Raw genomic sequence first — 15,773 nt, 5'->3', positions numbered from 1 at the left:
AATGGAGTTTCTATACCTAGTGGTTTTTTTAAAGGTCCCCCCCCCCCGAAAAAAGATTGAAATACTATGGAAAGTTGGTTTATATCAATTACCAAATTTTATTTTAACCCACAGAAAGTACATCACAGACCTTTGCTGTGTACTTTATATAATATTAGTGTTGTCACACAGTGGTACATGTTGGCCCTTAACTTCTTAATCCTGTCAGCAATTATATTTTACATTCCGCTTTATGTAAATTACCTCCTATGTTCTCTTGGTGTAGGAGAAAAAAGAAAGATCTTGATGTTCTGGAAATGCCATCTATTCCAAACCCTTTTCCTGAGCTATGCTGTTCTCCATTTACATCTGTGTTGTCAGCAGGCCTGTTTCCCAAAGCAAATTCAAGGAAAAAGCAGGTATGCATTTTAAAATATTCTAATTTTAGGAGTTCTAAATCTACACAGTTTTTAAAGATACTCCGTACTTTATAATGTTAACAAAGGAGTGGTATGGCCTATTTTAAATAACTATTGGCCGACAAAGTTTTTGGCATCATTTCCCTTTGAGCCCCCAGTTATCATAGCTGTAAAATGGGAATGTTAAAACTTACCTGCCAGGCTCTTGGGATGGGTTAAATGGGAGACTATATATAAAGGACAGAGTCTGGGAGCCATTATTATTTACAGGGTAGGTGGGAAAGTTATATGTGATAATAGATTATCAATGTTAGTCAGAAATTGGAGGAGGGTATTGGGGGTGAGAAAGGGATTAGCTGATTTCTTTAATACCTTCTTTAATCTTCCACGTTTTTAACCCACGTCAACCTCACTTACTAAAGGAAATGGTATAGTGATTCTGTGGCAAAACGTAATTGGAGTTGAGAATGCAACTTGACTTCTTCACCAGTAAATTCCTCAGTTTGGAGGCTTCTGGCAACAGAAGACAGATGACTCCTTAGTGATGATTAGAACAAGAACTTTACTTTCATGATTTTGCATTCTTTCTCCATTTCTAGTTTAAGACTGATGGAGGCAAATTAGATTTCAGGGACCCAGCAACTATGGAGAGATCCATCATGATTATACATTTTGAAAAAAAAAAAATAGTGTATCCTAGAATAATCCCATCCCTTAATATATTCCCTCCCAATTTTGAATCAGCAAAACAAGGAGCGGTTTCACTAGGCAAAATGTACCTTGTTCTTGCAAGGATGGAGGCAAGGATTTTTAACAGTCAGATACTTGCAGTGAGGAGAGGAGTAATAAGTGGATAGAAGACCATAGATCATTTCCCCACACCTATTGTTCTCTTTCCTTTTTCTGCCTTTGATGAGTTCTGCCTATGATGAGTTCAATAATATATGTTTTAGGAATGAAGGAAATACCCTAGGGAATAGATGGGTTCTTGATAACATAAAGCAATAATAAAGACAGAAGGGAAGCATTCCATGGACTGTTGGGTTTTGATAGAAGTCTGGTATAACAAGGCATATATATATATATATATATATATATATATATATATATAATTTGAGGGGGACGGTTTGAAGTTTAATTGGTGCATGTGCTTTTTGGAAAAGGACTGGAGAAAGTGGGAGTAAATATTCCCGGAGCAGAGGTATGTTCTCAATTAGAGACTTTGATGGGGGAGGCAAGTCCTTAAGTGGGCGGGACTGTGACTTTGGATGAGGAGATGAACAAGGAGGAGATTCTTGAGAGCTTTATTATCAGGATGAGTTTTAAAGTCAGAGCCCAAGCAAAAAGCAGCCCTGCTGAAATGTCTGGGCCTTTTAAGAGCTTGGCTTTTGGGTAAGGATATAAGATGGAAATGTGGGTGATGGATTTGATTGTGTATCATGATGGCGGAAAAATTGATGATTGCCCGTGGGATCCAGCATGGGAAAAGGAAAGGTCTGATGATGGCATAATAGTTAGCTGGGGGAATGTAATAGATTATTTCCCTGTTTATGGAGGGCCTGCTGTATTCCTTGCACCATCCTAGGTTCTGGGGCACTGAGCTAAGCAAAAATGCCATACCTTGATGGGGCTTTGATTTAGAGTTGGGGTATGAGTTAGGAGGTGAACAGAGGAAGGGGAGTGGAAGAGAAGAGGTCTGGCCTTACTTTCACTTTAATTTCTAGGTTGAACACTGGGAAAATGCCTGTGTCCAAGAGATGTCAGTGGGGCAAGGTTTCTTTTGAATAGAGAGAAAATATGTTAGTAGAGGGAGAGAAAAAGAGAGGATGGGTGTGAGTCCGCGTCAATTCAGGGTGTGCCCTAAGGGTGTGTAGTCATCATGCTGGAGTAAGACATCATGTATTGGGGAGTGAGCATTTCTTCGCAGGTTTAGCAAATTGGCAAAATGGGAAAAGGGTGCTGTGTTACTCTTGACTCCGGCTGGTTTCCTGCTCTGGCCTTGTGTCCTATTTCCACAGTGACCTTCTCAGAGAGCACTACGTCCACACAGACAGCAGTGCTGTTTCCTGAGCTGAGAGTTCTGGCCAGCCTCCTGGAGACCAGTCCCAGAGGGCCGTTCCCACCCGGAAAGGGCCCTTCACGCTATATCTTCCTTTGCCCAAGGGTTGGGATTTCTGTGAAGAGAAGAATGTCCCAAAGTTGGGGAAGAGGAAGGTTCCTTTTTACATTCTTTTATGTTTCCACCTACACTTTGCATTTAGAACAGCTCCTTTGTTTTTATTCCTTTATATATGCTCAGTTCTTTGGACTGAGTGATGCTTTGGGAACAGCTGACTCTGTCAGTGATTTCCCAAGCACAGTATCTTTTTGACACCGATGACCCTTTTACAAGATGGTATTTCTGGCCCGATTATCTCTGACCTTCACTTGAGATGATGTAAATGACTGGATGTGATAGGTTTCTATTGACCATTATTTATGGTTGACACATTACAGGAGCTAATGTCTCTTTTCTTTATAGTCTCTCTTTCATTTGTTTTGTTTAACCATTCCAGTCATTTTAGCAGTTCTTTTCTCCCTGTAGAAAAAGTGAAGAATTGCACTTGTTATTTACAAATAATTGACCAGAAAGTTTGAAAGAATCCAGACTAGACATGTTAAATTTCATGTGGCCTTTCAAAGCCACAGCCAAAAATCATTTCATAGGCCATACATTTTTTTTTTTAGCAATTTGAGACACCTACAAAATGCATGAGTGGTAAAGTGCACTGAAGCCACAAATAGGATATACTTTATCTCTGAAAATAAAGTGTCTAAAAGTATATAATATTTACTATAGGCTTCCAGTGTTTTTATTTTAAAAAAGAGCTGAGTGATATAGAATATAGATTCTTTATTCTCTCTCCTTGTTATAGTACTGGCCAGATATATTTCCTAGACATATTTCCCTATGCTTACCAATAAAGTAGATTTAAAGCAGATTCCTTTATATGCATGGTCCAGAAAAATTACTTGCAATTTAGACTTTATATTGAAAGTGACATATGAATTTAGATCTCTCTCTCTTTTTTTCTATTTCTGATTGAAATTTATCAGGAAATCACCCTTAGTACCTACTATTTGAAGAAAGAGAAAGAATAAAAGATCCTTAGCCCTTGCAAAAGAATCAGTTCTTGTCTTGTGTTTGTCTACCCTCAGGTAATTTTTGTACTGGGACTCAGCTTGTGCTGTAGGTCTGGTTAATTGCTTCCCAGTACTTGGTAGTGAAACATACAAAATAAAGTATCTGAAGATTTTAAAGATAAAAAGATACCCATGAAAAACTGTGTTGTGGAATATTTGAGCTGGAAGAGAACTTTGAATTCATCTACTGAATGCTGCTTTACAGATGAGTAAACTGAGGCTAAAAAATGCTATGTGGCTGATGATGGCACAGGGAGGACCTGGAAACTGCATTTCTTGAGGCTTTAAATAGAGTCTTTTTAAGGAAGGTCCAATTACTACAGAAGTTGAAAACTAAGAGCAGCACAAGGAATAAACATGCCAGTATTGTTAGTTACAACTGCTCATAATAGTAGAACATGGGTGATGGTACCATTAGTTAATACTCATTTAAGGACCTAGATTCTTCTTTTTTATTTTTCTTCTTCTTCCTCAACTGTAGCTATCTCTTTGTGTTTTTTATCTTCTAGCTTTCTTCTCCATCCTCTCCCTAAAACTGATATGCAAAATTTATCAAATAATTGACTTATCACCAAGTAGGATTTACTAGTATTTCTAATAATCAGCTTTTGTGTGCAGTTTATAGTCCACAGTTAGAAGAATGCCAAGAAGAGGTCTCTGATCCACATTTTGTAATTTTTTGGTAAAGGGCAAAAGCCGGAAATGATTTGGTCATACTCTTACAATTTAAATAAAGGGAGATCAAAAAGAGTATCATGTCTGAATGTGCTTTGCCCCTTACCACACTATTTCTGATGTATTCTGTATTGAATTAAGCCTTTTTGTACATCTCAGAAAAACAAAAATATCTTTCAAATAATTAAGAAATCACTTTTTCATGTGCTCTGCCTTTGATTTCTTTTTTCTCTCACATATCAGGAACTATCAAAAGACAAGTTCATCTCTTCCCAAATTAACGGGCCTCTGATGTCATTCCTTTGTGATGCTAGTAATTAACCCAATTCGCATAGTCCTATAGGAATCTTACATGGCTGCTACATTAACTGATCTCTCCTATACTCATTTCTCCAATATTCACAGAAGTATAAAGCAATAAATTATAGTCTCATATTTCCATTTTCCAGATTCAGTAATTAGTAAGATTTTGCTTCATTTACTTCATGTATTCTTTTCTGAAATTTTTGTCTTTGTTGAAATATTTTAAAATAAATCCTGAACATCCTCTCATTGTATCCCCACCTAGTTTTGTATGCATCTCTGAAAAATATATTTTCTTCTATGAACAAAATGCCAGTATTGTCTAACAAAAATAATAATGATTCCTTGGTATCATAACCAAATTGTTTCAGTTGGAATGATACACGAAATCCTCAAATTATGAACTGGTTATATTTCAAAAGTCCTTAAATTAGCTCTTTAGAAATTTAAATTCATTTTCAGATGGAAACAGCATCATAAGTTGCATTTAGGCTTCCCCAGGCCATTTTACAAAATCCCATTTAATGTGGAATGAAATGCAAATATCTTATATATGCAGAAAAAAATAAATAGAAACAATACTTGCTCCTATTAGGGTTTCAAACAAATATGTCTTTCCAGCTGCAATTTGCTACTTCTGAATGTTGGCACTTGATGAATATCATTTTTCTTGGGAAGAATTTGAAAGTACACAGATCTTTGTAGCAATATTGAAGCAGGCTTTAGAGGAGTACTTTTTAAAGTGTAAACACTGGACCATCTTTCTAAGAATCAGCAGGGCTGCTTGTTAAAAATGTTGATACTCAGGCCTCTTGCAAAACCCCCTCAACAACAGTGTCCTGATGAAGGGCATAAGAATTAGACTTATTATTTTTTTTTTTCTCTTTGACTTCTTTGGAAAATCAGGGGTATTCATATTCCCAGTTGCTTTTAGACTTCTGGGGCAATCTGACCTTTCAAAATCATGGACAATATCATTTAGTTGAGAAAAGGTAGAAATATTACAAATGGACTTTAGTTGGTATTTTATCCAGGTATTGATTGTTTGGAGGAAACAGAGCCTCACATGAACTAGCCTGAAAGGTTGTATTATAGTATCTGAAGGCCAAAAGTTCACTGATCTCATGAGAGATTGGAATCGGGGAAAGTCAGCCAAGATCAAGGCAGCCACTTTCTCCATTCTTCACCAGCACAGCACATAATCTCTGCTCCTCCTTCCTTTTTTTTTTTTTTTTTTTTAAAGATTTATTTATTTATTTGACCAACAGAGATCACAAGTAGGCATAGAGGCAGGCAGAGACAGAGAGAGAGAGAGGAGGAAGCAGGCTCCCTGCTGAGCAGAGAGACCGATGCGAGGCTCGATCCCAGGACCCTGGGATCATGACCTGAGCCGAAGGCAGAGGCTGTAACCCACTGAGCCACCGAGGTACCCCTCTGCTTCTCCGTCTATGTCCATTTCATTCTCACATTTGTCTTCAGTCTTGCTTGTCTTGAATGCCTCTCCATGTACCTGGTCCCTGATGGCCACCCCATTGGAATAAATCATTCCTCCTACTGGTGGTTCAGCACTTGATAAGTGACTCGAGTCTGCATCTGGAGAGAGCTTGTAGCTCGCGTGTCCAGCTCTTATTCAGTCAGCTATAGCCGAAGGGGCACAGGGCCTGGACCGCTGCTCAGCCAAGTTTGTGAGAACAAATTCTGTGAGCAGGAAGTCCAGCTTCAATAGGTATGGCGTATGAGGGTAGGAAGAAACAATGGATGATTAGTGCCCTAGGAGAGAAAGATCTCAAACAAACAACAGTGGACACAAAATCAAAGCCTTATTGCACACCTGTGATATATGGTGATCTACCAGTTAGTTTGGCTGAGTGGCCTAGCCAGTTCACAGTGTCTGCTTCCTTTGCTTTGATTCACTTAATTCAAATGAAGCATATTTACTTGACAGTGGTTTCAGTGAATGCCACCCTTCAACGATGGGTATCTTTCTTGGCCATTGTCTTGAGTTTGCAACTTAGTGATGTCCCGTAGCCTCTGATGACAGGAGCTACCAGCTCAGGATTCTCTCTACTTCATGCTAGTTACTTCCATTTGTAACAGAAGACAGCTGTCTCTTCCTATTTTAAAACTTAAATCTCCCAGCAGATCTGCTTGTCAAGGTTTTATTTCCAGTTTGAAGGTTGCCTCTAATTCTTGGTTAATTTGCAGGGTACATTTGCAATCCAACCTTTATCTGCAATATGGGTTTTATTTTTCACTTGTCTTGAAAGCTCAGCTTCTGGCTTGTTTTTCCCTAGGGGCATATATTATGTTCTTTCAACAGAAGGAAAATTGAAGCCGTTCATGGTTCAATATAAATGTGGATCTTAATTAATATAAAAAAGCTTTCTGTAGTCTTGTAGATGTTGCATTTGAACACGTCAACTCATATAGGATAGTAAGAAATTCCATTCTGTAAGAATACACTGATATGTATTTAAGCGGGGATAGGCAGACTGGGACATTGTCCTTTTGGCACTCTAGATAAGCGATAAGCTCAATGAAGAACCTCGGAAAAGGCCACAAGTCTTTGCCAAGGCAAGGGAGCTGAAGAGAGCCTTTCAGAATCAATTTAGGAGAGAAATGGGAAACCCAATATGGGGAGAGCATCCTTTACTTCTTGTCCTTCCCTTTGGTTCCACTCATTTAGCCTTTTTCAAAGCCACAAAGAAAATAAACACAAATGAGAGCATTAATATTCTTTTTTTTAAGGTTTTATTTTTAAGTAATCTCTACACCTAACGTGGGGCTCGAACTCACAACCTCAAGATCAAGAGTCTCATGCTGTACCAACTGAGCCAGCCAGGTTCTCCAGGAGGATTAATATTCTTAACTACTTCACCAATTCCAAAAGATCATTTAGAAGTAGACTCTTTATTCACATACCTTGTCCATAGATGTAATTTCACATGTGGTGGTTAGGTTGTTAGGGAGTCGGTAAAAGTTTTCTAATCTGTAATAGTCCCAAAGAATGGTACATTTACAACATCCTAGACACCATGTTTAATATTGTTTCTATGGAGAGATAAGAGTCAGTGTGATGGGATTAAAAATATTGGACTGGGAATCTGCAAGCCTGGTTTTTAATACAATCCTGCTGCTGCTGAGTGGTGTGATAGGAGCCTTTCGCTCACACTTTCTACGCCCTGACAGTGCTATCATTTCACTCTATTCTTAGAGTGAGCGATTCTGGTGGCTTTTGGAGTACTAATGAGCCCATGTAGCAGCCACAGGACTTTAGGAGACTTGTTTGGTCCCACTGGCCCCAGAAGATTCCTCCTTACCCTTGATTCCAATCCTCCCACATGGTCACCACAGCTCCTGTGATAAAGGCACATTTGGGTGTCATGGGACAAGGAACACAGGAGCCACCTTCATGGAGATGATAGGGGCAGTAGGGGCTAGTTAAACTAGAAATTGCGCATCAAAGTCAAGGTCCAAATAGTAGAGAGTCGGAAAAGGTGTCATATGGAGAGGTTAGGTAGTCATGTGCCAGGTTAGGTAGAAAAATTCTGTTTAAGCTTAGAAATACGGATGCGGTATTTGGTGTGAGATATTTGAGGCTGGTGTGGATCCAATGCACTTGGGTTTGCTTGGCTTAAAGTTTGAGGTGGTTATAACTTTTAAAGTCCTTCTCCAAATTCCTCTTGCTCCACCCTCGAATAATCCATTTGGTTGCTGAAGCCAAAATCTAAGAAGACCTCTTTCTGGTCTTTTGTCAAGTACTACCACACCTTTCCTGGCAATATTCTGGAATCCATAAATGTCTTTCCATCTTCCCTGCTAGCATCCCAGCTTCAGCCACTGCCTACTCCCATACAAGAGGCATAAAAGGCTTTCTTTTGTGTTAGCCTATTTTGGTCCATTCTCCATACACTTGTTAGAAGGGAACTCTTGGAAAGTTAGATCATATCATGTCACTACCTGGTTGAGAACTTTTTGATAGATTAGCATGAAGTTCAACTTTGTACTTTGACCTACCGGGTTCTGCATGATTTGGCTTTCTGCCTACCTTGGAAACTTCTTCTGTATTCTACTTTTTGTTGATTATATTCCAGCCACAGTGGAGGGACAGTCCTACCCATTTGTGAACTTGGCATCTTTTATTCCACCTGAGAGCCTTTGGCTTGACTTTTTTCTCTGCTTGGAACCTCTTTTCCTTGCTCTTTACATAACTGACTCCTCTGTATTCTTTAGGTAGGTCTCAGTGTAAGATGACTTATCTAGGAGGCTTTTTGACTAGACTGCCTAAAGTATATCGCACTCCTCCACACCTGTTTGTCTTGTTTCCCCCACTCCAACTTTTCCATGCATTTCCTTGGCTGTACTTCACATAATATGAATTGTTGGCATTTATCTACTTGGTCTAATCATTTATTGTTTTTCCCTCCAAATAGAGTATCTTGTATTCCTTGTTCTTAGGTACTTTCATGAAAAGAATGATTGAGTAAATGGATTATTGATAATAAATAGTACAAAGAAATTTTAACAAATTGCATTTTGACATTCTAATCATTATCAATCATCTTGATCAAATTAAAAAACATTTTAAAATCTATTAACAGTTTTTTTTTTTTTTAAGATTTTCTTTATTTATTAGAGAGAGAGAGAACCCAAATAGGCAGAGCAACAGGCAGAGGGAGAGAGAGAAGCAGGCTCTTCACTGAGCAAGGAGCCCGATTCAGGGCTCGATTCCAGGACCCCGGGCAAACGCTTAACCGACTGAGCCACCCAGGCGCCCCAACAGTTTTTTTTAACAAAAATAAAATTACACGCTAGGATCCTAGACCAATAGGATTTTTAACAGTATATATCTTTTGCTTTTATTACACACATAGGACATTTTGGTCATGGGTAACAAAATTAATGGATATATTTTTGATTCTGTACATTATTCTTTTTTTTTAATTCTTTTTTTTTTTTTTAAGATTTTATTTATTTATTTGACAGACAGAGATCACAAGCAGGCAGAGAGGCAGGCAGAGAGAGAGGGGGAAGCAGGCTCCCCGCTGAGCAGAGAGCCCGATGCGGGGCTTGATCCTAGGACCCTGGGATCATGACCTGAGCCGAAGGCAGCGGCCCAACCTACTGAGCCACCCAGGCGCCCCCTGTACATTATTCTTATTTAATGAGATTATAAGTAAAAAGTATTTAGTGGACTGCTATAGTTCATTCCAGCTTACTATGTGTATTTTAAAAATCCCATGTTAGAAAAAATTAAGTGGAAATATCAACTGGGCTCATAATAACAAGTCTCTCAGAGCAAGGGATAGTAGGTGTTAGCAAATGTTTTAATTATTAGCTATTAATATAATTGGGGAATAACTTGGGCCAGTGCTCATGGTGTAGAAATGAAGAGACATAGACCCCTCGAATATATAAAACTTTCCAAGGGATGTGCAGACTCACAGGTTTAAGAGAATCAGTTTTCAGATCCTCATGTTCCACATGTACTTCTTCCTAAGACTTACCTTTCTGAGAACCCACCTGTGTTGGTAATAACGTTCTCACCTGGTGCATTCCCCTGGGGCGTGTAAACCTCCAGGGTGTCACACACAAGAGAGCTTGCTTTAATGATTAATCAAAGTACCACAGATCGGAAGGGGTTTCTGTTAAGGAGAGACACGATGAGGAAGGAGAATTTTGGATAATATTGAAATGTTCTGAATTCAGATATATGATTGTGTGATGGGATTGATAAAAATTTTCACTTTCTGCTTTTTTCAGTTTTTAATTATTGACTTTAATTTCTTTCTCTCCTGACTCTTGGCAGAGAATACCTAACCTTTGAGAAAAAGTTTCCTAAGAACAAAGTAATTAGCTCATTAGTGTGAAATACTGAAATGTATTTTCACATATTTAAGTGTATTTTCTGCTATTTTTCAATACTTGGGATGAACCAATAGCTGAAAGAAAATGTGCCTGTGAATACCTGGTGTGCTGTAGGTTCATGCTGCAGGTGAGGTTCCCTGGGAAACAGAATGGGAGCACAAGTTTGCCTGCAAGGAGTGTCCTGGAGAGAGTTCTTGAAAACTGCCCCTTGGGGGCATCTGTGTGGCTCAGTCGGTTGAGCATCTGCCTTTGGCTCAGGTCGAGATCCAGGGGTTCCTGGGATTGAGTCCCCCTGCCCCCATCAGGCTCCCTGTTCAGCAGACAGCCTGCTACTCTCTCCCCCTCTGCCTCTGTCCCTGCTCTCTGCTTATACGTGCTCTCTCTCTCTCTCAAATAAATAAATAAAATCTAAAAGAAAGAAAGAAAGAAAGGAGAAAAGAAAACTGCTCATGGGAATGGACTGAGGGAGAAGCTGGGCTCCGAGGCAGCCACAGCAGAGGTCTCAGTCAATCCCATAGGTGCTCTGGAGCTGGGTGGGCCTTACAGAATTCTTCAAAATTGGAACGGAGGAGCTGGACTCCCCAGGAAAGGCCTGACCATGCAGCTCTCTTCAGCTGAGCGTAATGGCAGGAAGGGAGGACTTAGCTCGGTGGCTGCTGTTAGTGGGGGGGAGGATGAGGGCTTTCGCCTCGAAGTGGCAGGTCTGGGCAGGGTCCATAGCAGCTACAATAGTTAATAATTCTGAGCCTTCTAAATGTGACAGAAATCCTTTCTGAGGCTATAAGATTTTTGAAGATGAATTAGAGAAACTCAAGGATATCTTGTACATGATTTCCTTGTAGATTTTGTGTGTTATTTGTGTGTGTTTAAAACCTATTTTGTAAAATCACACCAAATCATATGAAGTATGTATTCTAATAGACCAATCAATTCCCATCCCATTTTATCATAAAATACTTCAGTATTTTCTACTTTCTGTTAATAACAAATAAACGATTAGATTAATTTTTTTAGTATATATACATCATATGCTTTCATTAAAAACAAGAAATTTTTATCTTGACGAATACTGCAATTAATGGAGCTTCTTTTAATTTTATACTTGGTTTTTATTTAATTACATCCAAAGGCTGAAAATCAAGGCAGGAATTACGCTTACACAATTACCAAAGGAATTCCATGTCCTTCCTACCACTTCATCATCATCCTCCTCAGAGCTCTTAGTTCCTTTTTTTTTTTTTTTTAAGATTTTATTTATTTATTTGACAGATGGAAAGCACAAGTAGGCAAAGAGGCAGACGGGGGGGGGGCGTGGGGGCGAGGGGCGGGGAGCAGGCTCCCCACCTAGCCGAGAGTCCAAAGTGGGGCTCAATCCCAGGACCCTGGGATCATGACCTGAGCTCAAGGCAGAGGCTTAACCCATGAGCCACCCAGGTGTCCCTCAGAGCTCTTAGTTCTATATTATTTTAAATTTGACTGTTTTCAGTTATTTGTCTTATAAGATATAATCTGTAACTAATTTTCAGTGTTTTTTAATATGTTTTTTCCTCAGTGCGTACCTTTAATTGAACTGAAAAGTAAAGTTGGACTTGATCTGATAGAATATAAGTCTAATTTGGCTGACGGATTTGAGAGTGAGGACTAACTTTTCTAATTATATGGTTGACATTTTCCTTAGATTGAATAAACTAAATTTATAGCTCTAAACTTTTGATGAAAATGTATTTAAAACACATTATAAGACAATGGCATTTTATTTAAAAAATTGGGAAGAAGTCATGCGAAACCCTCACTTTTATGTTGGTTTGGCCAAGATGTGATAAAATTAACACTTTACCCCCCAGTTTTTCTGAGTGTATTAGTTTGAACAAATTGTATTTAAGTGAGAGAATAACATGTCGTTAATGGCAAAGCCTCATTGATAAACTATCCAGGGAGGGAATGACTCTTGATTGGTAACAAATCTTTTTCAACTCAGATGGTTTGTCTTATATACTACTCAATCTCCAGCAGATCGAGCAATGCCTGGCACTTAATAGACCCTCAGTAAATTTTGCTGAATCAAAAAATAAATTAATGGCAATGCCTGGGTGGCTCAGTTGGTTGAACGTCTGCCTTTGGCTCAGGTCATGATCCCAAGGTCCTGGGATTGAATCCCACATCGGGTTCCTTGCTCAGTGGGGAGCCTGCTTCTTCCTCTGCCTGCTGCTCCTTCTGCTTCTCTCTCTCTCTGACAAATAAATAAATAAAATATTTTGAAAAATAACTTCATTAATGAATGGATTAATGAGCAGGGGAGGAGCAGAGGAAGTAGTTATTATTAAGTGAAAGAGTGAGGGAATATTTGGGAATGTACTGATAATTTAATATAAAAGATAAAGAGTTTGCACGAAAACTTAGAAAAGTGAACTTTGGTTTAGTCACTGGGAGGGATCTGATATTGTTAGACATTGAAAAGATCCGAGTCAGGATAAACGTTTGAGTATTGATTTACCACTATTAGCACATTCTAAATTTGGATTACCCTTACTCGGAATAAGTTCTGTTCTTTGTCTCTTCGGTCCCCTTGTGGGCGTTTTCAGTCTTACCAGCCTGTGTGTGCCAGTTAAAAACCACGTATACTTTGTGGGTCTGAGTCCAATAAAAGCTTTTCAATAAGTCCACATTCATAGTGGAAGATTACTTTCATTCTTGGGAAGGGTGACATATACGTGTGAAGCCCAGGATTCAGATGAAAGGAGTACTTTGGTATTATTTAACTGTGTATTGGCAAGACTTGAGCCAGTATCTGGTTTCTCTTTAGAGACATTTTGCATTATATTACAGTACTCTTACTGTGCTGTGCCAGGGAAATTAAGATCAGCTGGAACACTCTGTAGGTCATTGGCTTGGAATCTCAGGGCACTGAGAACTTGATGTTTTGTTTTAATGACCTCATTTAGGCTGAACCTGCCTTTGTCCCAAAGGCATAAGAGCCTCTTTACAAAACCATGTCTGCACCTTGGGAAATATATGGGAAAGTTTTAGAGAAAAGTGACTAAATATTTGGAGGCATTGGGTCAACCTCCATTTACAGAGTACTTATTAAATGATGGCTTGTTAGTTAAGAAAGATGAAGAGGGTGTATAATTCAGGTCCCTTGAACATCGTTGTAGTCATCAGATTCCATGATGTCTGAAATGTACTTTGAAGGTTGAAGGGAATACTTTTAAAGAAGAATGAAAGGAAAAGTGTTTACAGGTCATGTAGCAGTTCATGGGACTTGGGTTCTGGCAAATGCTTTCTACAGAGATTGCCAGAGGATGTCCCTCTTGTAGAATGAAGGACCTCCTCCATATTTCTCAAAGTGGGAGTAAATGATGCGTGTATGCATACGGGGTATGTGAGGATGGTGGGAGGGCCATATGGAAGTCACACAGTAAACATGGAACACCTTTCTAGAACAATCATTTTATCTTTTATTTTTTTAAAATTTTTTATTTTTTATAAACATATATTTTTATCCCCAGGGGTACTGGTCTGTGTGGAACAATCATTTTAATTGAAAATAGGGCACATGTTTTTATATTAAAACAAATGCTCCTGTTTTTATGACCAGAATGCACTATCTACATCGATTTTTAAGCACAAATTTAATATCTTAACATCATTGTCAACCCGGATATGACAGTAGCTATGTAAGTTACTTTCTTTTGCATTTTCATTCGTTCTGGTGGAAAAATTCAAGAAACACTAGTGTTGTTTTCAGTGTTATGAGACGTGGCTTTTTGTAATCCTTGGAGGATTGGTTATCAATCCTCTTTTCCTTCCCCACTTTTCTCTAACCAAAATTCTTTCTCTCTAAAGCTTTTCTGATTTTGTTGATACCTATATCATTTAATATTGAGGTTATTGTGTTGTTAACCATTTGAGGTGTTTTTTCCACTCTGCTTTCCTGCAGCTTAGCAGGAAGTGGCTCTCACCAAAGTCTCTGAAGACCATCTTATTCAGAAGACTTTCTGTGATTATTTTGATATCAAACCTAAGCAGTCTGGGTCATTCTTAACTATTCTTCCCTTCTTAAAACACTTTCTTAACTTCTGTCTCTTACAGGTGTCTGTTGTTGGATCTCAGTGTTCGTTTCCTTAGGGTTTTATCCTAGAACTTTTTGTTTTCATATTAGTCTCCTTTTATTGCTTGGGTGATCTCATCTACTCCCATGGCCTCAGCAGCAATATACATAGAAGTCTCGACTAGTTATCCTGGGTTGCCTGCTAGATATCTTCATTTACACTATTCATTGACACCTCAAACTCTACATATTCCAAACTCAATTAATAATTTTCCTTTTCAGCTTGTTCCTTCTATGTCTCCTGTCATTGGGAGTGATATACTCTACCCATACTAGAAATCAGAAGTCTTAGTTCTTCTTAGTCTACTTCCTATTCCCCTCTCTCTTCATCTGATTGGTTACACAGTCCTCTTGGAAAAATATCTCTTGACTTCTTCCATTCTGCATTAGGTGTCCTGCTTTGAGATAATCTACCAGGTCAGCTCTGTTGTGTTATCAGTCTGTTTATTTATCAGTGTTCTGCTCTCCAGGAAGCTCTCTAGAGGTAGCAACGAGCCAAGTCTGCCTTGGGCATCAATGCATTTCCAGACATTAGCGTTGTGCCTGGCACATTGTAGGTCCTCTGTAAATACACGTCCTAGGTCATCTGTAAATACTTGCTGAATGAACAGATGGTTCAGATAGTGGCACTTTTACCCAAAGTAGGATTCATTTCTAAAATATCTGATAGATGACCATCCAGATAGTCTCCTTGAACATTTTCAATGATAAGGAGTTTTTTTTTTTTTTGCTTGTGATCTATAAAATCCCTATATAGATGCCTTCTTATGAACTGCATGAAAACCAAGATTATGTATAATTTGTTAGAATAAAATTTAATTGCTTGTTTTTTTTTTGTAGGATTTTACCTTTCCCTGTTTAAATCTTAATTCTGATCCACTATCTCAGCATGTCAGGATATTATTGAATTGTATTCTTTTATTATAGTAATTGTACCTCTCAACTTTGTTTCATATGTACATAGGAATAGATGACTCTAATGTCTTCATTCAAAAAAGTAAGACAAAACTTGCCCTGTTAGCCTGCCCTCATGGATGAATCTAGTGGATTAGTCAACACTAAGTTTTCTCAACATGTTTCTAATCCATTCAACCAATATTTATTGAGTATGTTCTTTGTACTAGACGTTGTGTTCACATTTGTCCCTTGAACAACATGGATTTGAACTATGTGGGTCCATTTATCCAAGGATTTCTTTCAATAATACAGTAAGCATATTTTCTCTGACTTAATGA

General features: G+C 38.5%; 1 protein-coding gene and 1 non-coding gene across 5 annotated transcripts in view; one reads left to right on the top strand and one right to left on the bottom strand.

The window, feature by feature from the left end:
- Window positions 1–15,773, top strand: part of GRB14 (growth factor receptor bound protein 14) — a 115,074-nt gene that overhangs the window by 1,393 nt on the left and 97,908 nt on the right. For all 4 annotated transcript variants that reach the window (XM_032355785.1, XM_032355787.1, XM_032355784.1 and 1 more), the window contains exon 2: window positions 266–398. In XM_032355785.1, the coding sequence (XP_032211676.1) occupies window positions 266–398 (133 nt within the window). The remainder of the gene's footprint in view (window positions 1–265; window positions 399–15,773) is intronic.
- TRNAK-CUU lies at window positions 7,331–7,403 on the bottom strand. Its single transcript has one exon. It is a non-coding gene; the product is annotated as a tRNA-Lys (tRNA).

The sequence above is a fragment of the Mustela erminea genome, chromosome 8 (genome assembly GCF_009829155.1).
Source record: "Mustela erminea isolate mMusErm1 chromosome 8, mMusErm1.Pri, whole genome shotgun sequence".
In the NCBI taxonomy this organism is placed as follows: domain Eukaryota; kingdom Metazoa; phylum Chordata; class Mammalia; order Carnivora; family Mustelidae; genus Mustela; species Mustela erminea.
This window is presented reverse-complemented; position numbering and strand designations above follow the sequence as displayed.